A 24,161-nucleotide genomic window follows, 5' to 3' on the forward strand; every position below is an offset into this window, starting at 1 on the left:
GATCAAAAATCACTTTCATTTTAAAAATCTCCCAATTAAATGTACCAGGTCTAATTTATTTCCACATTTTGAAAAGGAATTTATTTGTTGCCAGCAGCAGTTTTTTGGGATCATTATTACGATGATGACATTGGTGTTGCTGCTGATACATATACATTTGAAAGATGTTGATCTATTAAACTTTCTTCATTTAACCTCTGTTGATTTTGAGGCATACCATCTGTTGCTTCTTTTAGGCTAGAGGATATTTTCTTTCAATTGAGATCTCAAAGAAAATTAGTTCCATAATTCTAATTTTAAGGAAAGGTGGAATTATAAACATATTAAAATACAATAGAATGGCTTTTCTCTTTTACTAAAAACCAGTATGTGTCATATGAATAGTTTTTCCTAAAAATAGAACATTTTAGTGTAATTTAGGTAAAAGATATTACAGAAACCTTACAACTGTAGTCAGTGGACTTAAAAGGGGGCATCTAATCTATATTCTGTCATCTCCAATCAACTGTTACCATTTTTCTTTATATAGTTTTTTATTGTTTATTCTTAAATTTTATACCATTTTCATCTACCTTCTCAACATGTCTTAAACACTTTCCTACTTTACTACAAGACTTTTCTAATGTTCACATATGAATTCATTTTTAAAATTAATAACACTTTCTCTTGTTTTTCTTTAAAATGTAGCAATCCATATTTGTTGACATTATTTTCGTCATTACTTCAGAAGCAGAGTGGTATTTATTTCCTTTTCCTTCCAAGTTAATCCTAAAGAAATCCTTTTGATAGCATTTAACCTTCTAATAGAAAACAGTTTCTTAGGAAAACAAATTAGGTCAGTGCCTGCTGAAACACTGATTTATTTATATATTTTTGAGGACATAAAATTTCTTCTTTTTAATTTTTGCTCCAAAATTATGTTTAATGAATAGATTGGTAGTTTATAGCTAAACTGTAGGGGTAAGACACAATTTTATAAGTTATTGATTTAATGTTCATAAAAGCCCCACTGTTATGTGCAAAAAACACACCCCTGAGTTTGTGCAGATGTTTTATTGTGATAGATCTATTATCCAGCTATTAGAAGATAAATGACTGATCTTTCCCATTTTCCATGCCTCAAGAAAATTGAAATAAGAAGGGGAATATCATCTGGGCTGTATGATTAGGGAAGGTTGGATAGCCATTAATTTAAGGGAAGAAAATCTTGGCAGCATTGGCCAACTTATACCATATTATCAATCAAACCTTGATGCACTTCTTGTGATGACCCAGCACTCTCAGGTTTTTGCAATGTTAATTAGAATTCATGACAAAATAGATGCAAGGAAACGTTTTGTACCCTTCATAATTTTATAGAAAATTTATTGTTATTAGAGGAACCATTTGCTTAGTGTGATTTTTTTCATTACCAGCTTGTCAACTAGCATAGATAATCTAGAGAAAATATGAACTCCATAGATGGGGTGTCACTTTTGTTGATGGTTCATGTAGTTTACCTTGGAGCACAGCTAATGGCTGAAGTTCATAGCAACAGCACAGAAAAACGTGGCAACCAAGGGAAGATAAATGAACCATGTTTATTGCTTTAATATAAAAAATACATAAATGGAAAACTGCATTTGAATTTGATGAGCTCATTGCTAGTTTTGTTGGAGTGATTTATTTTTCCCCTTATATGAAAAGCTACTATTGACACAGTGAGATGGAAATTAACTGTCTGTTTTTTGGAAACCAATATTTTTGGTTTTAAAATCTGAGTAGATCATTTAATTTTAATTCTGAATGTTTTATAGAATATTGAACATTTAATAAACCAGAATTATTAATTTTCCTTGTATTGTTTAGCCCAGGGTCAGATTGTTAAAAATATATGATTAAGTATCTAAAATGGTCAGTTTTATTTTGTAAAGGTACTCTCTTTATATGCTTTTTAATTATTTTGATGTTTTCTTAAACTTTATTTGTATCTGTTTAATTAATGATATTTGTTAGTACCTTAGAAGGTCTTAGTACGTTAGAATTATTGTGTACATGTAGCTCTTGGTTTAATGAATTTAATATTGTGTGGTAGCTGATTTTCCATTTAATTTTCCATTAATTTTCCATTTAATTAGTGTCAAAACACATTTGGAAGAAAGTAATTGCTAAGACAGAATAACTTGATTTTACATAGTATTTTAAAAAGTGAAACTGAATTACCTGTTCAGTTTAATGGATCATTTTATCCTAGATACTATCCTTTATTTTTGCACTTTAATACCTTTTACCAATTGATCTTGATATTAATATAAGGTTGGTAATGCATAGGGATGTTTATATGTCACAGTGAGTTATTCTAGAGTTTAATGTCATAAACTTAGTTGTTGTATGATATTTTAAAATGATGCTAATTGTCACTTTATAGAAATGTAATTATCACAAAATATAATTTCTAAAGAAATTATGTCTTTTGCAGAAGACATCAAAATGTGATTGAAAACATGAGCTTAACTTCCTTGCCATATGTATAACAAATAGAAAATTATATGTATAATACATTTTTATATAGTTCACACAGATAATCAATTCTGTGCTTTTTCGATTGAGGTGCATACATGCTGGGACCAGCAGGCACCAGTACATGGGTAGGGCTGGAGTCAATAAATGCAGCTTCACGTTTATACTGATTGGTAATTCATAAAATCCCCACAGGACTTGAAACTTGTTTAGCATAATAGCGAGTCTATATTCTGAGCTGTTTTCTTTCAATTGTATTGTTGGTTGCATATTAATAAACTAAATGTCAGCCAAGTAGAGGGACAAACACTCAAAATATGAATATCATTGTATCTAATATTTTTCAAAAAGTACCATTTCAGTAAGTTATATTTCCATTTAATTGCTTATTTTAAGTCATTGGGGAAATTTTAGACACTAGAATGAAGATCCCTAGTGTTCAGATAGAATATGGTATTAATTTGTTTTTCAAAACTGTGTTATATTGTGGGCTAACTGCACATATATCATTTGTACATATATAGAAGTATTTGTGTAATATATATTCTGCTTAGTTTGTATCTTTAGAGTAAAGGAATCTTAATGTTACCACTTTGTAAAAGCATCACAGTTCAGAAACTAACATTATGATTCATTAATTGGTCTTGGAAAAGCCGCCTTTTGTTAGTAATATATTATTACAACTTATACACATTGTTAAAAAAGTGTTAAGAGCCCAGGTGATGCACATTGTTAAAAAAGTGTTAAGAGCCCAGGTGATGTTCTAAAATTTCAGCCAGTGTGTTTTCTTTGTAAATAAATTATACTGGGTAAATACTGGTGGATTAAGATGTATATGATTTGAAAGTGTTCTTCTGTTAAAAAACATTTATGAATTTCTCGTATACTTTTTAACGTAAGTTCACTGTAGAATGATTGTCGTTCTCATTTTGAGCTGACACAGTGTGATCTTTGTTATTGTTTTGATTCTTTTTCTGAATATTGTTATGAACAAAGTACTGAATTTTTAGATTAGAATTTAGGTTAGCTTTAAACATGAAAAATGTGCATAATTAATGTTTAATCCACATAGGAGCAATGTATTGAAATTTAACTTGGTGAAATAAAAACATCAGAATTTACTTCTCTTCAGAATAGTATTAGTTTTCTAGACATATTATAACTATTAAAATTATTCTTTGAAGAATAGGCACCTTAAAGTTTGTTATTCAAACATGAACATTCATTTTAATTGAGTGACTGAATAATATTGATTGCCATTAAACTGATTACACTAATATAATGCCTGAGTAAGACCTTTGATGTAGGGGAGAAACATTTTTTAATAAGTTACTATTTCTTTCTTTTCTAGTTGGTAGCTGGCAGTGTTGTGATGGCTTTTGAAGAAGTATGCCCGGACAGAATAGATCTGATTCATAAGAATTACCGCAAGCTATGTAACTTACTAGTGGATGTTGAAGAGTGGGGGCAGGTTGTCATAATCCACATGCTAACTCGATATGCTCGGACACAGTTTGTCAGCCCTTGGAAAGAGGTAAGTGTTGAACAGTCTGCCACTTTCAAATATACTAAGAGAATGGATGAGCTTTTTAAAACTTGTGCAAAAAATTAGGAGTAGTAAACTAGAGAAATCTGCATATTTAAGGAAGACTCATTGGTCTCTTGTTCTTTTACTAAAGCAAGCAACCAATATCAATGCAAGAATAACTGTCCATTGTTCTGGCACTGATTGATACATATATTTAGTTGTGTAAGTATATACACTTTTAGTTTGATACTGGCAAGAGGCCCTTGTTAGGAGGACCAGCATGACACTGTGTTTACAGTGACATTGTCAAACCATGGATTTTTTGGTTACTAGTTACTTTCACATCTTTGAGCCCCAGCTATTCCAGGTACTCATTTGTAAAAAAAGTAGGTGATGTGATTCTATAGCATGTGAATTTATACCTAAAGTAATTCATTTCTTGCCTTTATAGATAAATATTGTTGAACTTTTAAACTACTTTTTCCTAGTTTTGTATTTATAAAACATTTGTGTTCTTCTCTTCACTTTGGCTGGTAGCATTTAGTAGAATTAATAATTTAAGTGAAGCTATTTGTTTTCTTTGTGCAGATTAACATTAGAAGTATGCCTTATTCTTTTCATCATATTGACAATTTAGAAAATTTTATCATATAGCTTGGAATTAAGATCCTTAGGATGTATGCATTTAAGATTGAAGGTAATTTTAAACCAGTTTAAAGAAATCCTTAAATGTTATAAGAGTAGCACATTCATTCTAATCTTTTGATGTCTTATCTTTTTAAAATACAGTATTACAGATTTTAGAAACCAATTTGTGTAAAAAAGCAAAAAGATTTTAAAAAGCGCCTGTTATATCAAAGTGTTCTGTATACATACTTATGATAGGCCTTGCGTGCTCAGTACATCTTGCTTTTGTTAATTAGAAAAATGTAAATAACATGGAAAAATGTGTATGATACATGCTTTCAATGACACATCAAGCTTGCAAATTATTATAAAATCTTGATCAATATTTTCTATATTGATTTAGTATTAGCATTAAAAACTATTTAGAAATGTTAATACTTCTTTATCCATAAGAGAGTAATACTGATTTTCATCTCACTTTTAATATTAACAAAATGATTATGTTATCTGTCTTAAAAATTGAAGTATGTTTTGAATTATTAATATATAAAAGTCTTATGTTACATAATGCTCTTAAACTGATGAAATTTCACTATCCTTGTGAACTTTAATTTTATAAAGTTAATTTTATTTATCATTGAGCAAAGTACATTTTTGATGGTACTTTTGCTAGAATAAGGAACATCTCTATGATGAAAATGTCCAGGCCCTTTTATGGTAACTTTGATGAGAGATTTTTGTTGCCAAACAGCTAATTTGTTTGATTTCAGCCAATTCCTTTCAAAACTTCTGCTCAGATTTTTTTTTCTATTGTATAAAGTTATAGGCAATTTTGCCTTAGCTAATCACTGTCACCATTTAAATTTTTAAATTTTACTTTCCTATCATTTTCAGTAGCTATATGCAAATGATCCTTTGCTTGTAATTATATAGAAACTGGAGTTAAAATATATAGTTTACTTACCATACTTGCTAAAAATATGTAATGCATAGTAAAATCTCTGCTTTTATATGTTTGTCTATTTGTTTGTTTTTCTGTTCCTTGAATTTTATCTTATTTTAGATAAAATTTACTTTTAAAGCCATTGCAAAGGAAAGTTAAGTTCTCTACCATCATATACATTTATTTTTTAACAGATAATTTGAAAAACTGGCACTATATTCATTCTTGGTGTTTTCACATGTTAACTCCACGAACATGAATTAGAACAAATATGAGGTGAAGTCTGGTCATTGTCCCTGGCATACTGGAATGGGCTAAGTCATTTCTTTTCTTTGCCACTTACTTGCAATCCAACCTTGGAGTTATTCTAAATGCTGTGCTTATTAGACTAATTTAGTGGTTTTCCAGTGTGCACATCAGCCCTCAGGATGTGCTAGCACTGCCACAGGAACAAGCAAAGCAGGGGCAGCGGTGCTCTAGACTGTGCAGCTTTTTGGGCTTCTGCTAGCTACTGTTTCAAACACAGAAGCCTTTTTTGCCTTCCTTTCTTATGCAGCTTTGAATTTGATTTCCTTTGAGAAAGATCCATTTGCTTAAAAGAAAGAAAGAAAACCACTTAAATAAAAGATTTGTAAGTTTAGCTAACTCGAATCTTCTTCTTGTTTATTTTAATTATCGAAGCAATTCAAGTACATGTTCCCTTCTCATAACCTCTTGGTTGACCCCTTAGAGGCAATTATTGGTAACTGTTTAATTTCAGTTATTCTGGTGGTTATCAGTTTCACTTTGGATAAAATATTTCACTTTATTTATTAACTTAAGTTCGTATCAGTTGACCTCAATTCATGGAAAAATTATTCATTGATTGTTTAAGTTCTGTTTGAGGGTCTTGTTTAGCCCAGAATAATCAGTATAACAGGCTTTTGTCTGCATACGTACATATGTTCAGTTCAGAAGCAGTGTGAAAGATTTGAAAGGCTCAGCCCTTATTGCAGTATTAGATTCAAGAATTGTACAGTATATTAGACTCTTGTTATAAATACATTATATAAAATTAAGGTTCAAATGAGTGGTCAACATTAGGACCATATCTGTGCTCTCACTCTTCCAGTTTACCCATCTCAGCCTTCCTCTATGCTAATTACGATTTCGTTTTACTGAGAAACTTCGGAGTGAGCAGTCCAGCCATTTGTAGCCTTCAGTGCTTTCTGACCTAGGCTTGATGTTGCTTCCAACTTTTTAAGGACTACACATGGTAGTTTTAGCTTTAGAAGTTGGCAGACTAGGCCGGACATGGTGGCTCACGCCTGTAATCCCAGCACTTTGGGAGGCCGAGGCAGATGGATCACGAGGTCAGGAGATCGAGACCGTCCTGGCTAACATGTTGAAACCCTGTCTCTAATAAAAATATTAAAAAAATTAGTCAGGTGTGGTGGTGGGCACCTGTAGTCCCAGTTACTTGGGAGGCTGAGGCAGGAGAATGGCGTGAAACTGGGAGACGGAGCTTGCACTGAGCCGAGATCGCACCACTGCACTTCAACCTGGGTGTCTCAAAAAAAAAAAAGAAGTTGGCAGACTACATCTCAAAGCAGAGTTTGACCACAGCTAGAAGAAACTGAGAGGTATTTGACATTTATATTTGCTTGCTCTTTCTTATGTGATGTTGTAAAAGGAACACCATGTAGTAAAGAAAGGTTAAGATGATTATACAATAAAAAGACAAGCTGAAACAGTACTCTAGCAGAGTCATTCCTGAGAGGTTACCTCTCTTTTTTATCCTTTTACCATCAACATTTGAATGTGTTGTTTCATGTAATCATCCAAGTAGAAACGTCTTCATTCTAGCCCTCCATTCCCTTTTACCTGCAGGCAGAAGTCACTTACATAAATGCCATGTGAGCACCATTTATTGATGAATTAAGGGCCATTTTACCTTGAAGTAAAGAATTTGCCAGTAGGAAAAAGTGTCACTAAAATAATATATTGACATAAAAGTTAAATTTACAATAAAAAGCCTGCCTATAATACTGAATTTATTTAAATCCAGCAGTTTTCTCTCAGATACTAAGAGAAAATGTGAAAAACAATACTGTGATGCTTTATACTTAATGGCTTATTTTTGCTATACTTTCTTTCTTTCTTTCTTTCTTTTTTGAAATAGAGTCTCTCTCTGCTGCCCAGGCTGGGGTGCAGTGGTGCGTTCTTGGCTCACTGCAACCTCTTGCCTCCCAGGTTCAAGCGATTCTTCTGCCTCAGCCTCCCAAGCAGGTGGAATTACAGACATGCGCCACCAGGTCCAACCAACTTTTGTATTTTTAGTAGAGATGGGGTTTCAGCATGTTGGTCAGGCTGTTGTTGAACTCCTGACCTCAAGTGATCCGCCCACCTCAGCCTCCCAGAGTGCTGGGATTACAGGTGTGAGCCACCATGCCTGGCCTGTAGTTTCTTACATAGTATTTCATTTGCCATAGGGCAATCAGAATTATTATACCCATTTTATATATGAAGAAATCGATATATACAGATTTTAGCAAGTCACCTAAGGCAATATTAATTATAAAAGGTGGAGCAGAAATATAAGCAGAATTATCTGATGCCCAGGCCAGCATTATTGCCTTTATATTTTATTACCCCGTGAGTTGTAAATTAAAATAATTTCTTAGTTACCTTAATAAGTTTTGTGTGTTTGTTTATTGTGTTCCAGTCAAAACCAACTTTGAGGCTCCCAATCCAGTGCTCAGACATGCAATTAGCTAACAACCATAATTAAATTTGCTTTCGAAGAGAAAAATCATGTTTCCTATAGAATTTTTAGAAACATTTGTTTATGTTAATATACTTGAAGTGTGGCAAAATTGTTTTTTGTTGAGGAATCGAAAATTAGTAGATACACTTTTTGAGATGAGCTGATGTATATGCTTTTATCAGTAAGTTCTCAAATGAACACATCATATACAAACAAGCTTCTTCAGGGGAAGAAGAGATTTTTAATTTAGTTTATTTGCATCATTATAGATCAGTATTTAGGCTGTTTATATGTAAATGTATGATTTGAGGAACAATTAAGTGTTGACAAAGTAGATTGCAGTCATATCAATTGCAGTGCATTTTCCATAATTTTTCTAACTGACATCTTTGATGATAAATAGTGGATGCCAAGTCAAAGCCGATTATACAGTGCACTAGGAATTCATGGGGCTGTCAGGGAGAAGACCGATTGACTTTAAATTTACATATTAATGAGAAGATTTGTTAAGAGGGTGCTTGACTATAGAAAATAACAGCGTATTTATAGGGCACGACATTTTATAAATAAAGCTGATGCAGGAAAATGGAAATTAAACCTTTTAGGTTAATAAATTCAAGAGACTGCTAAAATGCACATTTGCATTTTTATTCTCTTAAATTTACCTTACTCTTTGCAGTCCATGTGGGTTATTTTTTGTTCTAGGTCAAGTTTGTATCATTTTCAAGGATATAAAATTGCTTAAGTATTTTCTTTGTCATTCAACCCTATTATGGGAGACTTCTTGAAGCATACATCTAGACCTCAAGACTAAAGTTTCTTTTCTACAATTAATCGATTTAAAAAAATAAATATTGTAAAACACAGAGTAAATTTTAAGAGTGATTGAAAATAAAAACCAACATCCATTAGTGGCATCAATTGTAAACTGAAAGGAAACTCTGACACTGGGGCCTGCCAGGAATGTTTTTAATTTTATGAATCTAGCTTTTTACAACTGAACTTGCTCTGGGAGATGAGAGGTTTTCAAGAATTATCAAAATATTTTACTTCAGTGATTTGGAAGTTAAAACTCTAAATATTTACCATTATTTTTTAGGATATGAATCCGGGTTATGTAATTCTGGTGGCAATATTTATGCCAGTTTTAAATTTGGAGTAATTAATTTTGTCTCTCTCTGTGTATCTGTACATCAATTATAAAACCTTACATAAGTTTAACAAACTCCAAATTTAGAATTTTATTTGAAGTATTTTTAAGGTAAGTTCTTAAGTTTTTCAGAGGTAGCTATAAAATAACTTTTCAAAATGCAAAATTTATAAATGTAGTTTTTGATGAGCAATTTTCTGTAGGTACAAAGGTACTTCAGGGAAGTACTTCATGAACTCCACATCCAGATCCTGTCTTAACAGACCAGAGTGTTAAAGATTATTGAGTTTTAATTTTCTTTACTGGTTAATTTTCTTTGTTAAAACAAATTTTGTCTTGTGTCTTACCGGTGGAGTATTATTGGATCCACAATTCTGTGGAATTTATTAAAAAAACAAAATACTGAGAAGTTGTAGTAGAATATATTCTTTACAGTGCAATAAAGCAGTTTTTTGTGCACTGTTTTAGGCAACTGTTGACAAAGGGTTCGACATATAATTTAATGTGAAACTAAGGCCCATGATCTAATATTGAAATAATGTCTCCTCTCTTCCCATTGGTTATGAAGCATTTATTGTAAAGATTCCTTGTTCTTTTTGTTGTTCATAATTTATTCCTGTTGATTGGATTTTTTTTAACTCACGAAGTTTTCTTTTTTAAAAAAGAAAACTTTAGATTTTACCCAAGTAACATATGCATGGTTTAAAAGAAAGAAAATGAATAGTACTACAAGGCTTATGAGAAACATTTTTCTGTGTGACCCTTCTCAATGCCTGAATTAGCTTCTTCAGTTCTTTTCCCTTCTGTGTGTGAGCTCAAAAGTATCTGAGCCAGGTCTCAATCAATTTAGAAAGTTTGTTTTGCCAAGGTTAGGGATGCACCTGTGCCATGTACAGCCTCAAATGGTCCTGATGACGTGTGCCCAAGGTTGCTACAGCTTGCTTTTATACATTTTAGTGAGACATAATACATCAGTCAATACCTGTAAGATGCACATTGGTTCAATCTGGAAAGGCAGGACAACTTGAAGATGGGGCTTCTAGGTCATAGATAGATTTAAAGATTTCTGATTAGCAATTAATTGAGAGTTAAGTTGTTATCTGAAGACCTGGAATCAATAGGACGGAAATGTCTGGGTTATAATAAGGGGATGTGGCGACTAAAGTTTTATCTTGCAGATGAAGCCTCCAGGTAGTGTGCTTCAGACAGAATAGATTATAAATGTTTCTTATCAGACGTAAGGTCTATGTTGATGTTAATGCTGGTTGGCTTTTCCTGAAATCCAAAAGGGAGGAGGGTATAATGAGGCATGTCTGATCCACCCTTCCTATCATGGTCTGAACTAGTTTTTCAGGTTAACTTTGGAATGCCCTTGGCTGTGAGAAGGGGTCCCTTCAGGTGATTGTGGGGCTTAGAATTTTATTTTTGGTGTGTGTATGTGTGTATTTACCATTCTCCGTTTCTAGGTAATAGACATATTTTGCTATTTTTTGATTTATCAATTTTAGGCATTATATTTTGACTTCCTATTATAGAAATGGAGAATTTGTCATTCTTCTGTTACCTTATGCTTCTGCTTACCTCTTTCATCTTTGGAATGTAATTATACTAGAATTTTTTCAATCCATGTGTGTTCATTTCCCTATGACTTATGACTATTACTCAGCTATTTAATAGCATTTTATCTCATGGAACTTTTGGTTCTTTTTGGAATCAAAAATTGCTTCATTTTAAATTTGCTTACTTTATCATGTCACTATACGAAGCATTCCAAGTTCTCCATTGGAATATTAAATATTCTCCAAATATTATTTTATGTGCATTTGTTTTATACTTCTTGTCTACCCAGTGTCAGTTCTGCCCCTCCCACTTATTTAAATAAGAGGATCCTGATTTTGTTCAGAGTAGTGATATGCCCTGTGAAAAATATCAACTATACTAAACTCCTTTACAGTCAGAAATGGCCATATGACCCACATCTGGAAATTGGAATTCTGGGGAAGCTATTGTTTTTCTGACAGACTTATTTGACATATATATATTTTACCCTTTGCCCTTTCTCATTATTCCTTCCGAGAATGCATGTGTGGTGATTAGAAGTGCAATAGTCATTTTACAAGCATAAGGATAAAGCTATACTCTGGGGGTGGGCAGAGCCGATAAACAAAGTGTTTGGGCAACTTTTCATTTTATGGAGCTACCTAACTAGATATTTCTGTTATATATAGCTAAACACAGTTCTAACTAGTACAGTTGTCAAGTATATCAAGTATTTCAACAGCTTCGTTTTCTTCCCAGGGGACATCTTCCGGGAGTCTTCACCCTCTGTTCTAATGTGATTGCTTACTAGGCCTGCACAGTTCCAATCTGTTGTTCTAGAACTTAATGTCGTGTCTCTTCTGTGTTAAATCATGTTTCTTAGGCTTTCCTCCTCTCTGTCTCTCTTTCTTTTTCTCTCTCTGTCTCTGTCTCTCTTGTCTCTCTCTGCCTCTGTCTCTGTCTGTCTCTCTCCTCTCTTTTGGTTTTCCTGGCTTTGGAGCATATCCTCCAATGTTTTCTTAAGAATGGATAGATGGGAGATAAAATTTTGAGACTTTCAGTGTCACTCCCACACTTGATTGATATTTTACCTGGGCTCTTGGATTAGTATTCTCTTAGGCCTTGTGCAGTTGAAAATGTTTTATTGTTTCTTGCATATTTGATATCTTGCTGGATATGGTACTGTTGGGACACACCCTTTTCTTCTTCTGAGAACTCTGTAGACATTACTTAATTCTCTCCTGCAGTGAATGTTGCTGTGAAGAAATCTGTAGACAGCCAGAGATTTTTCTCCCTTGCAGGTGACTTGATTTTTTTCTCTGCATGCTAAAAAGACCTCTTTACAAAGTCTTTGAAAATTAATCAGATTACATCTCAATGTGAATTATTCCATATGACCTCCAGGTTCACTTCTTTCTTTATTTTAGGGAATTTTCTTTTTGTAATTTTAAAAATTTGATGTTTACTTTTTTTTTTCTGCTTCATTTGTCAGTTATATACTTCAGGAATACCCATTATTCTGTTTTATAATCTTTGTCTACCATGTCCATCATATTCTTAAAAAAATTTCTTTAATGTTTGTCCTTTTTTCTTTTTTCCTTTTTTTGAGACAGGATCTCACTCTGTCACCCAGGCTTGAGTACAGTGGTGTGATTACAGTCCATTACAGCCTTGCCCTCCCAGGCTCAACTGATTCTCCTGCCTGAGCCTCTTGAGTAGCTGGGACCACAGATGTGTGCCATCACGCTTGATAATTTTTGTATTTTTTTTTTTTTTGAGATTGAGTCTCGCACTGTCACCCAAGGTGGAGTGCAGTGGCATGATCTCGGCTCATTGCAACCTCCGCCTCCCGGGTTCAAATGATTCTCCTGCTTCAGCCTCCCAAGTAGCTGGGATTACAGGTGCCTGCCACCATGCCTGCCTAATTTTTGTGTTTTCATTAGAGATGGGGTTTCACCATGTTGGCCAGGTTGGTTTCGAATTCCTGACTTCACGTGATCCGCCTGCCTCGGCCTCCCAAAAGTGCTGGGATTACAGGTTTGAGCCACCGTGCCTGGCCTAATTTTTGTATTTTTTATAAAGACAGGATTTCGCTATGTTCACTAGGCTGATCTTGAACTCCCGAAGTGTGATCCTCCTGCCTTGACCTCCCAAAGTACTGTGTTTACAGGTATAAGCCACTATGCTAGGCCACATTTTTGTCTTTTTATTTGCATTTGTATTATTTCAAGTTGTTTCATTGACAGTAATTTGATTTTCAATGGTCTAATCTTTTTTTTTAGTTTTTATTTTTAATTCCGTTAATTTAGTAACAGTATTGCTTTGATCTGTTGTTTACTTACTCAGGTTTGAATTTCATATTTCCTTTATTCTATAGTTTAATCATCTTATCTTTGAACTTCTGTTTGATTGAATTCGTGTTCTTAGTAATGTGTTGCATAATATGCTTTTGACACTTACATATAGTCCATTATATGTGTGAGGAGTGTGGTCAGGGAGAAAGATCTTTCTTTCCCCTTGCCCTGCTGGCTGTTGGAGATAATCAACAGTGTCTACCACATTCTCCATAATAACTTAAAAAATTGTTGAGGAGGCTGTGATTTGGAAAGAATATTTGTTTCATCTGTTAAGATATTTACTATTCATGTATATATATTTAGTATAGATATTAGATTAAAATGAAAAGTGTTCTGACAAAATTCTTTTATCTCAGGAGTACACCTGTTCCCTCTAGATTTTGAAATGATCTATTTTAGTTTGATCACAATGTAGTATATTTTAATTCATTAAAATAGATGTCTGGTAGGTGGGGAAGGCCTGATACATTATAAGTTGGAAGCTCTTAATTAATTTATAAGTGAAATAATGGACCTTTTTTTTGTCCTCATTTATTAGGAAGTACTGCAGGCTGTGTCATCTGAGTTGCTGATTCATTCCAGTTTTTAAAATTTGTTGTGGAAATGTTCACATTTTAAAAAATCAGCTCATACTAACCTTCGTGAAATGCTTTAAAGAACTCTGTTAAAAAATGTTAGTTAAAAATAAGTTTTCTTGGGCTGATGTCCTTCAGAAACACCAATTTTTCTTAGATAAGTAACTTCATACATTTTCATATACAGTACATAGAGAAACCATTCCTGGTATAGTAGAGCTACATTCTGAAAAAAAAAACTTTTTTTTTTAGACAAAATAAATCCCCTTTCCTCTTCACCCTTTTCCATCCCCGTGATTCTGTGTATGTCCCGCTGAAAATTCATGTACTTGTCTAGCATGGGGCTTATAGTATGCCGTATGTAAGCACTAGATGATGGTGCTGGTTAGTTATCCAGTTGACATGCTTACCATTTTCTAATTTGAACAGTTCTAGCCATCTTGTTGGAATTAAAACTTTAGGGCCAGGGCTGGGCGCGGTGGCTCAAGCCTGTAATCCCAGCACTTTGGGAGGCCGAGACGGGCGGATCACGAGGTCAGGAGATCTAGAGCATCCTGGCTAACACAGTGAAACCCCGTCTCTACTAAAAAATACAAAAAACGAGCTGGGCGAGGTGGCGGGCGCCTGTAGTCCCAGCTACTCGGGAGGCTGAGGCAGGAGAATGGCGTAAACCCGGGAGGCGGAGCTTGCAGTGAGCTGAGATCCGGCCCCTGCACTCCAGCCTGGGCGACAGAGTGAGACTCCATCTCAAAAAAAAAAAAAAAAAAATTTAGGGCCAGACATTGACCTTTGCTTTTTCAACATTTCCTTTAGTGGTTAGCTACTGCCTTCCTTGACCCAGTAGAGACCTTGACAGGTTCCCTGTTACAAGTGATTGCTTCCAGAGCTAGGTGTTATTCCTGTTAATTTATTTAGGGGCCAGTAAGGTTTAGTGCCTATATATGTAAACATATATTTGTGTGTGTGTGTGTGTGTGTGTGAGATTCCATATATAAAATAATGTATTTATTGATTTAGTTAATGATTTAGTTTTAATTTTTATACATTCAGCTTACTTAGTAAAAGATGAAAGATTTATAGTCTGAAGAGAAACCACAGTATGAGCTTACTTAGAATATAAAATCTCTTCAGTGAGTTTATGTTAGCACTTTCTCTCACTTTCTGTTTCCTAAACATCCTTTTTATATGATCAACCTTATTTTTGCATTTCTTATAATCTTAAATATTTTATCTTTATATCGTATACTGTTAGTGAACTTTTATTACTGTTTTATGTCATTTTGGGTTTCCTAAATTTTCTTTTCAAGTTTTTCACTGTAAGTCACAGTTCTAAGAGAAACAGATAAGTTGTTTTTAATCCATATTTTTCCCAACATTTTATTTTAAGAATTTTCAAAAGGGAAGTGATATCAGTAAAAATGGCAGAGTAGAGAACTCCCAAGAGCTTGTTGCTCCACAGAGATACAAGAAAATGGTAAAGGGATCAATTCAACGAGAAGAGCTAATTATCCTGAATGTATATGCACCCAATACAGGAGCACCCAGATTCATAAAGCAAGTCCTTAGAGACTTACGAAGAGACTTAGACTCCCACACAATAATAATGAGAGACTTTAACACCCCACTGTCAACGTTAGACAGATCAACAAGACAAAAAGTTAACAAGGATATCCAGGAATTGAACTCATCTCTGCACCAAGCGGACCTAATAGACATCTACAGAACTCTCCACCCCAAATCAACAGAATATACATTCTTCTCAGCACCACGTCGCACTTATTCCAAAATTGACCACATAGTTGGAAGTAAAGCACTCCTCAGCAAATGTAAAAGAACAGAAATTATAACAAACTGTCTCTCAGACCACAGTGCAATCAAACTAGAACTCAGTATTAAGAAACTTACTCAAAACTGCTCAACTACATGGAAACTGAACAACCTCCTCCTAAATGACTACTGGGTACATAACGAAATGAAGGCAGAAATAAAGATGGGTCTTTGAAACCAATGAGAACAAAGATACAACATACCAGAATCTCTGGGACACATTTAAAGCAGTGTGTAGAGGGAAATTTATAGCACTAAATGCCCACAAGAGAAAGCAGGAAAGATCAAAAATTGACCCCCTAACATCACAATCAAAAGACCTAGAGAAGCAAGAGCAAACACATTCAAAAGCTAGCAGAAGGCAAGAAATAACTAGTATCAGAGCAGAACTGAAGGAGATAGAGACACAAAAAACCCTTCAAAAAATCAGTGAATCCAGGAGCTGGTTTTTTGAAAAGATCAACAAAATTGATAGACCTCTAGCAAGACTAATAAAGAAGAAAAGAGAGAAGAATCAAATAGATGCTATAAAAAATGATAAAGGGAATATCACCACTGATCCCACAGAAATACAAACTACCATCAGAGAATACTATAAACACCTCTATACAAATAAACTAGAAAACCTAGAAGACATGAATAAATTCCTGGACACATACACCTTCCCAAGACTAAACCAGGAAGAAGTTGAATCCCCGAATGGACCAATAACAGGCTCTGAAATTGAGGCAATAATTAATAGCCTACCAATTAAAAAAAAGGCCAGAACCAGATGGATTCATATCCGAATTCTGCCAGAGGTACAAGAAGGAGCTGGTACCATTCCTTCTGAAACTATTCCCATCAATAGAAAAAGAGGGAATCCTCCCTAACTCATTTTATGAGGCCAACATCATCCTGATACCAAAGCCTGGCAGAGACACAACAAAAAAAGAGAATTTTAGACCAATATCCCTGATGAACATCCTCAATAAAATACTCAATAAAATACTGACAAACCGAATCCGGCAGCACATCAAAAAGCTTATCCACCATGATCAAGTAGGCTTCGTCCCTGGGATGCAAGGCTGGTTCAACATACGCAAATCAATAAATGTAATCCAGCATATAAACAGAACCAAAGACAAAAACCACATGATTATCTCAATAGATGCAGAAAAGCCTTTTGACAAAATTCAACAGCCCTTCAAGCTAAAAACGCTCAATAAATTCAGTATTGATGGAATGTATCTCAAAATAATAAGAGCTATTTATGATAAACCCACAGCCAATGTCATACTGAATGGGCAAAAATTGGAAGCATTCCCTTGGAAAACTGACACAAGACAGGGATGCCCTCTCTCAGCACTCCTATTCAACATAGTGTTGGGAGTTCTGACCAGGGCAATCAGGCAGGAGAAAGAAATAAAGGGTATTCAATTAGGAAAGCAGGAAGTCAAATTGTCCCTGTTTGCAGATGACGTGATTGTATATTTAGAAAACCCCATCATCTCAGCCCCAAATCTCCTGAAGCTGATAAGCAACTTCAGCAGAGTCTCAGGATACAAAATCAATGTGCAAATACAAGCATTCCTATACACCAGTAATAGGCAAACAGCCAAATCATGAGTGAACTCCCATTCACAACTGCTTCAAATAGAATAAAATACCTAGGAATCCAACTTACAAGGGATCTGAAGGACCTCTTCAAGGAGAACTACAAACCACTGCTCAAGGAAATAAAAGAGGACACAAACAAATGGAAGAACATTCCATGCTCATGGATAGGAAGAATCAATATCATGAAAATGGCCATACTGCCCAAGGTAATTTATAGATTCAATGCCATCCCCATCAAGCTACCAATGACTTTCTTCACAGAATTGTTCAAGTTCTGTGAAGAACTTTCAAGTTCATATGGATCCAAAAAACAGTCCATATTGCCAAGACAATCCTAAGCAAAAAGAACAAAGTTGGAGGCATCACACTACCTGACTGCAAACTATACTACAAAGCTACAGTAACCAAAACAGCATGGTACTGGTACCAAAACAGAGATATAGACCAATGGAACAGAACAGAGCCCTCAGAGATAATACCACACATCTACAATCATCTGATCTTTGACAAACCTGACAAAAATCAGCAATGGGGAAAGGATTCCCTATTTAATAAATGGTGCTGGGAAAACTGGCTAGCCATATGTAGAAAGCTGAAACTGGATCTCTTCCTTACACCTTATACAAAAATTAATTCAAGATGGATTAGAGACTTAAATGTTAGAGCTAAAACCACAAAAACCCTAAAAGAAAACTTAGGCAATACCATTGAGGACATAGGCATGTGCAAGGACTTCATGACTAAAACACCAAAAGCAATGACAACAAATGCCAAAATTGACAAAATGGGATTTAATTAAACTAAAGGGCTTCTGCACAGCGAAAGAAACTACCATCAGAGTGAACAGGCAGCCTACAGAATGGGAGGACATTTTTGCAATCTACTCATCTGACAAAGGGCTAATATCCAGAACCTACAAAGAACTCAAAAAATTTGCAAGAAAAAAGCAAACAACCCCATCAAAAAGTGGGCAAAGGATATGAACAGACACTTCTCAAAAGAAGACATTTATGCAGCCAACGGACACATGAAAAAATGCTCATCATCATTGGTCATCAGAGAAATGCAAATCAAAATCACAATGAGATACCATCTCACACTAGTTAGAATGACAGTCATTAAAAAGTCAGGAACAACAGGTGCTGGAGAGGATGTGGAGAAATAGGAAGACTTTTACACTGTTGGTGGGAGTGTAAATTAGTTCAACCATTGTGGAAGACAGTGTGGTGATTCCTCAAGAATCTAGAACTAGAAATACCATTTGACCCAGCCATCCCATTACTGGGTATATACCCAAAGGATTATAAATCATGCTGCTATAAAGTCACATGCACACGTATGTTTATTGCGGCACTATTCACAATAGCAAAGACTTGGAACCAACCCAAATGTCCATCAATGACAGACTGGATTAAGAAAATGCAGCACATATACACCATGGAATACTATGCACCCATAAAAAAGGATGAGTCCATGTCCTTTGTGGGGACATGGATATAGCTGGAAACCATCGTTCTCAGCAAACTATCACAAGAACAGAAAACCAAACACCGCATGTTCTCACTCATAGGTGGGAACTGAACAATGAGAACACTTGGACACAGGAAGGGGAGCATCACACACCGGGGCCTTTCGTGGGGTGAGGGGAGGGATAGCATTAAGAGATATACCTAGTGTAAATGACGAGTTAATGGGTGCAGCACACCAACGTGGCACATGTATACATAGGTCACAAACCTGCACCTTGTGCACATGTACCCTAGAACTTAAAGTATAATAAAAAAGAAAAAATAGCTTAGAAACGACTGTAAGCAAACAAAATCCTGATAGGCAGCAACAATAATCTCCAGGGAGGAGTTAGAATCTGAGTTAGTTACTACATTATAATATTCAAAATGTCTAGTTTTTAGCGGAAAACGATGAGGAGTGTAAAGAAACCAGTAAATTTTTTCCATCCACAAGAAGAAGAGAAAATAATGGAAACTATACCTGAGGAAGTCCAGACATTGGATTTACTAGCCCGGGTTTTAAATCACCATGTTAAATATGCTGAAACAGCTAAATGAAACCAGGAAAACAATGACTCTCCAAGTAGAGAATATCAGTACATAGAGAGACATGATGCAAAGAAACCAAATAGAAATACTAGAAGGAAAAAGTATAATAACTGAAATGAAGTATTCACTAGTAAAGATCAGCAGCAGATTTGAACAGGCAGAATTGGTGAACTTAAGTCAATTGAGATTATCTAGTGTAGGGAGTAGAAAGTCAAAAAGCATGAAGATGAACAGAGCCCAAGAGACTTAAGAGGCATGTGGGATGCCATCAAGTGTACCAGCACACATAATACATATTCCAGGAGGAAAGGAGAGAGAGAAAGGGGCAGACAGAATAGCTGAAGAAAAGAATGGCCAAAAATTCCCAATTTGATGAAAGACATAATACATATTCCAGGAGGAAAGGAGAGAGAGAAAGAGGCAGACAAAATAGCTGAAGAAAAAAATGGCCGAAAATTCCCAATTTGATGAAAGACAGTAATCAACACATTCAGAAAGCAGCTCATCAGAATCTAAGTAGGAACAATTCTGAATGCAAACCAAGACACATGATATGGTTTGGGTCTGTGTCCCCCCCAAATCTCACCTTGAACTGTGATAATCCCCACATGTCAAGAGCGAGACCAGGTGGATAATTGAATCATGGGGGGCAGTTTCCCCCCTACTGTTCTCATGATAGTGAGTGAGTTATCCTGAGATCTGATGGTTTTATAAGGGGCTTTCCGCTTCACTTTATTCTCATTCTCTCTCCTGCTACCCTGTTAAGAGGTACCTGCCACCATGATTGTAAGTTTCCTGAGGCCTCCCCAGCCATGCTGAACTGTGAGTCACTTAAACCTCTTTTCTTAATTACTCAGTCTCTGGTATTTCTTCATAGCAGTGTGAGAATGGGCTAATACAGCACATACGGATCACATTATCAAAAGCTAAGGACAAAAAGAGAATCTTGAGAGCAGCAAGAGAAGTGACTCATTATTTACAAGGTTTCCTCAATAAGATCAACAGCTAGTTTCTCATTAGAAACCATGGGACCAGAAGGCAGTTGAGGAACCATATTTGAAGTGTTGAAAGAAGTAAAAAAGTCAACAAGTAAGTTCTTATTTGGCAAAACTTTCCTTCAAAAATGGAGAAATGAGTACATGCCTGTATTGGTATAACAGTCCAGTGTTGTAGATGCATTTCAAAGTAAGATGCAGATATCAGTACACATTACTCCTAAACACTTTAGTATGTATATCATTAATTAGAGTTTAATATTTGTTTATGATTGTTTTTCCTTTTGTTGGCATAAAATCTTCACAGTGAAATGCACAAATTTTAGAGTTTTGATAATTGCATGTGTGTTAGTAATACAAAAACCCTTTTCATTATACGAAGTATTACTATTATCCTTCCAAGTTAGTTGTTTGCCCTCAGATGCAAGTATTGTTTTAATTTTTTTTTATAGTTTTGTGTTCAAAAAGTAAAGGATTTGAGATATTACTATACTTCTACATTTATACACACACACACACACACACACACACACACTGAATATATGGCATATGTTTAGTGTATGTACACACACAAAAGCAGAAACACTGATGTCTGGATCAGAGAAGAGACTTTTTATTCACTCATGGTTATCTTAGTGTCACTTTCCTGCACTTCCGTTCCCTATGAGGGTGATGTTATGAGGATTAGTGCCACCTGCATATCTTGGGGGATGGGGAGTTGTAGTACAGGAGAGGGGCTCCTTCTAAATGAATGAATCTCAGAATTTATATAGGACTCTGTATTAGTCCATTTTCATGCTGCTGATAAAGACATCCCCGAGACTCGGCAATTTGCAAAAGAAAAAGGTTTATTCGACTTACAATTCTATGTGGCTGCGGAGTGCTCACAATCATGGTGGAAGGTGAAAGGCAGGTCTCACATGCTGGCAGACGAGAAGAGAGAGCTTGTGCAGGGAAACACCCCTTTTTAGAACCATCAGATCTCAAAAGACTTACTCACTAACATAGCATGGGAAAGACTTACCCCCATGATTCAATTACCTCCCACTGGGTTCCTCCCATGACACATGGGAATTGTGGAGAACCATATCAGACTGTGTGCATCTCAGAGCTTATATAGGACTGCTTTTGCATCTGCTCCTCCTCCCCTGTGTAGAGAGAGGGGTATTACCTTATCTTTCTAATGTAAACAGGATGATGTCTCTCTTTTTTTTTTTTTTTTTTTTTTTTTGGCTGAGCACAGGGGATTTTATTGATGGTACACGACAAAGTGGGGCTCCCTAGGCCCCTCCCCTCTTCAAGGGGTCTACATGGAAACTGAGGGGAGATTCAGTGTGGCGGGGGACTGAGTGTGGCAGGGACTCCCCAGCAGTGAGGGCCTCTCTCTTCCTCTTGTGCTCTCGCTGGGGCTGGTGGTCCAGGGGTCTTACTCCTTGGAGGCCATGTGGGCCATGAGGTCCACCACCCTGTTGCTGTAGCCAAATTCGTTGTCATACCAGGAAATGAGCTTGACGAAGTGGTCGTTGAGGGCAATGCCAGCCCCAGCGTCGAAGGTGGAAGAGTGGGTGTCGCTGTTGAAGTCGGAGGAGACCACCTGGTGCTCAGTGTAGCCCAGGATGCCCTTGAGGGGGCCCTCCGACGCCTGCTTCACCACCTTCTTGATGTCATCATATTTGGCAGGTTTTTCCAGACGGCAGGTCAGGTCCACCACTGACACGTTGGCAGTGGGGACACGGAAGGCCATGCCAGTGAGCTTCCCGTTCAGCTCAGGGATGACCTTGCCCACAGCCTTGGCAGCGCCAGTAGAGGCAGGGATGATGTTCTGGAGAGCACCGCGGCCATCACGCCACAGTTTCCCGGAGGGGCCATCCACAGTCTTCTGGGTGGCAGTGATGGCATGGACTGTGGTCATGAGTCCTTCCACGATACCAAAGTTGTCATGGATGACCTTGGCCAGGGGTGCTAAGCAGTTGGTGGTGCAGGAGGCGTTGCTGACGATCTTGAGGCTGTTGTCGTACTTCTCATGGTTCACACCCATGACGAACATGGGGGCGTCCGCAGAGGGGGCGGAGATGATGACTCTTTTGGCTCCCCCCTGCAAATGAGCCCCAGCCTTCTCCGTGGTGGTGAAGACGCCAGTGGACTCCACGACGTACTCAGCGCCAGCATCGCCCCACTTGATTTTGGAGGGATCTCGCTCCTGGAAGATGGTGATGGGGCTTCCATTGATGACAAGCTTCCCGTTCTCAGCCTTCACGGTGCCATGGAACTTGCCGTGGGTGGAATCGTACTGGAACATGTAAACCATGTAGTTGAGATCAATGAAGGGGTCATTGATGGCAACAATATCCACTTTACCAGAGTTAAAAGCAGCCCTGGTGACCAGGCGCCCAATACGACCAAATCCGTTGACTCCGACCTTCACCTTCCCCATGGTGTCTCAGGGATGCGCTGGCGATGCAAAAGAAGACGCGGCTGACTCTCGAACAGGAGGAGCAGAGAGCCGATGATGTCTCTTTTTCCATTATCCTGTGGAATTTAAATGATGGAAGATAAACCCATACATCTCCTTGGATGTCTGTCTCTCTGTCTTTAACTTCCAAGACTCATTTGCCATTTGCTCATATGTTAATCCAGGTTACCAGCGCTCTTTGCTCAGGAAGCCCTGATCATGCAAAAAAACATGGATATAATCATGAAACATTGTTTACTGATAACAAAGATTAATTTAACTTGTTGTAGAACTTAATATAATTAGATGCATATTGTGTTCTTTTTGGTACATCTTCCTTTACTCAGCATTATATTTTGGAGATTGATCCACATTGTATTAGTAGTTGATTTTTAGAATCTTCAAAATAATATGTTCAGTGTTATTTTGCTGAATAATAGTCTATTGCATGAATATTCCATAGTTTATCCATTCTCATATTAATAAATACCTGAGCTATTTCCAGTGTTTTGCCTATTGTAATAAATCTGTTAGGAACATTCTTAAACAAATCTTTTTATGTTTTTGTATATATTAGGTCAATACCTAAATACAGAATTATTGGATCATAAGGTAGATATATTTTGGTTCTGCAAGAACTTGTCAGTCTTTTTCCCAAAGTAGTTGTATTATTGTTTCAGTTTGCTACAGTTGCCATGACAAAATACCACAGATTGGGTGACTTAAACAACAGAAATTTATTTTCTCACAGTTCTGATGTCTAGAAGTGCAAGATCTCAAGGTGTTGGCAGGTTTGGTTTCTCCTGGGGCCTCTGTCCTTTGCTTACAGGTGGCTGTCTTCTCACTGTGTCTGCCTATTCCTAGGGCTTTCCTGAGTATCCAGATTCCCTTCTTTTATTAGGACACTAGTCACATTGTGTTAGGGCCCACCCTCATGGCCTCATTTTAATGTAATCACCTCTTTAAAGGCCCTGTCTCCAAATATAGTCACATTTGGAGGTTAAGGCTTCACTAGAAGAATTTAGGGTTGGGGGGCACAGTTCGGCCCATAACAAGCAAGCTATAAGCCATACAGTAACATCTGGAGATTTTGTTTGCTCCGTATCCTCACCAACATTTGGTAATGTTAATGTTATTCATTTTAGCCATTCTGTTGGGTTTTGCAATTAAAATGAGTTCTCTTAGTGGTATTCTAATAAAGAATTATTTAATCCTTTTTTTTAAAAAAAAATGAGTCAGGGTCTGTGTTGCCCAGGTTGGGGTGCAG

General features: G+C 36.3%; 2 protein-coding genes across 4 annotated transcripts in view; one reads left to right on the forward strand and one right to left on the reverse strand.

Annotated features, from left to right (window-relative positions):
* AP3B1 (adaptor related protein complex 3 subunit beta 1) overlaps positions 1 to 24,161 on the forward strand; it is a 305,763-nt gene that overhangs the window by 80,569 nt on the left and 201,033 nt on the right. For all 3 annotated transcript variants that reach the window (XM_010356679.2, XM_010356682.2, XM_030927327.1), the window contains exon 7: positions 3,851 to 4,033. In XM_010356679.2, coding sequence (XP_010354981.1) covers positions 3,851 to 4,033 — 183 coding nt within the window. The remainder of the gene's footprint in view (positions 1 to 3,850; positions 4,034 to 24,161) is intronic.
* Positions 21,649 to 22,929, reverse strand: LOC104656959 (glyceraldehyde-3-phosphate dehydrogenase). The gene has a single exon (XM_030927328.1). It carries the CDS (start codon positions 22,874 to 22,876, stop codon positions 21,869 to 21,871), a length of 1,008 nt encoding a protein of 335 aa, XP_030783188.1. The 5' UTR covers positions 22,877 to 22,929; the 3' UTR covers positions 21,649 to 21,868.

Source organism: Rhinopithecus roxellana, chromosome 3, assembly GCF_007565055.1.
Source record: "Rhinopithecus roxellana isolate Shanxi Qingling chromosome 3, ASM756505v1, whole genome shotgun sequence".
NCBI classification, from domain to species: Eukaryota; Metazoa; Chordata; class Mammalia; order Primates; family Cercopithecidae; genus Rhinopithecus; species Rhinopithecus roxellana.

Excerpts from the sequence above, each read along its gene's own strand:
- LOC104656959 (XM_030927328.1), bottom strand. The coding sequence starts at position 22,876 with ATGGGGAAGGTGAAGGTCGGAGTCAACGGATTTGGTCGTATTGGGCGC.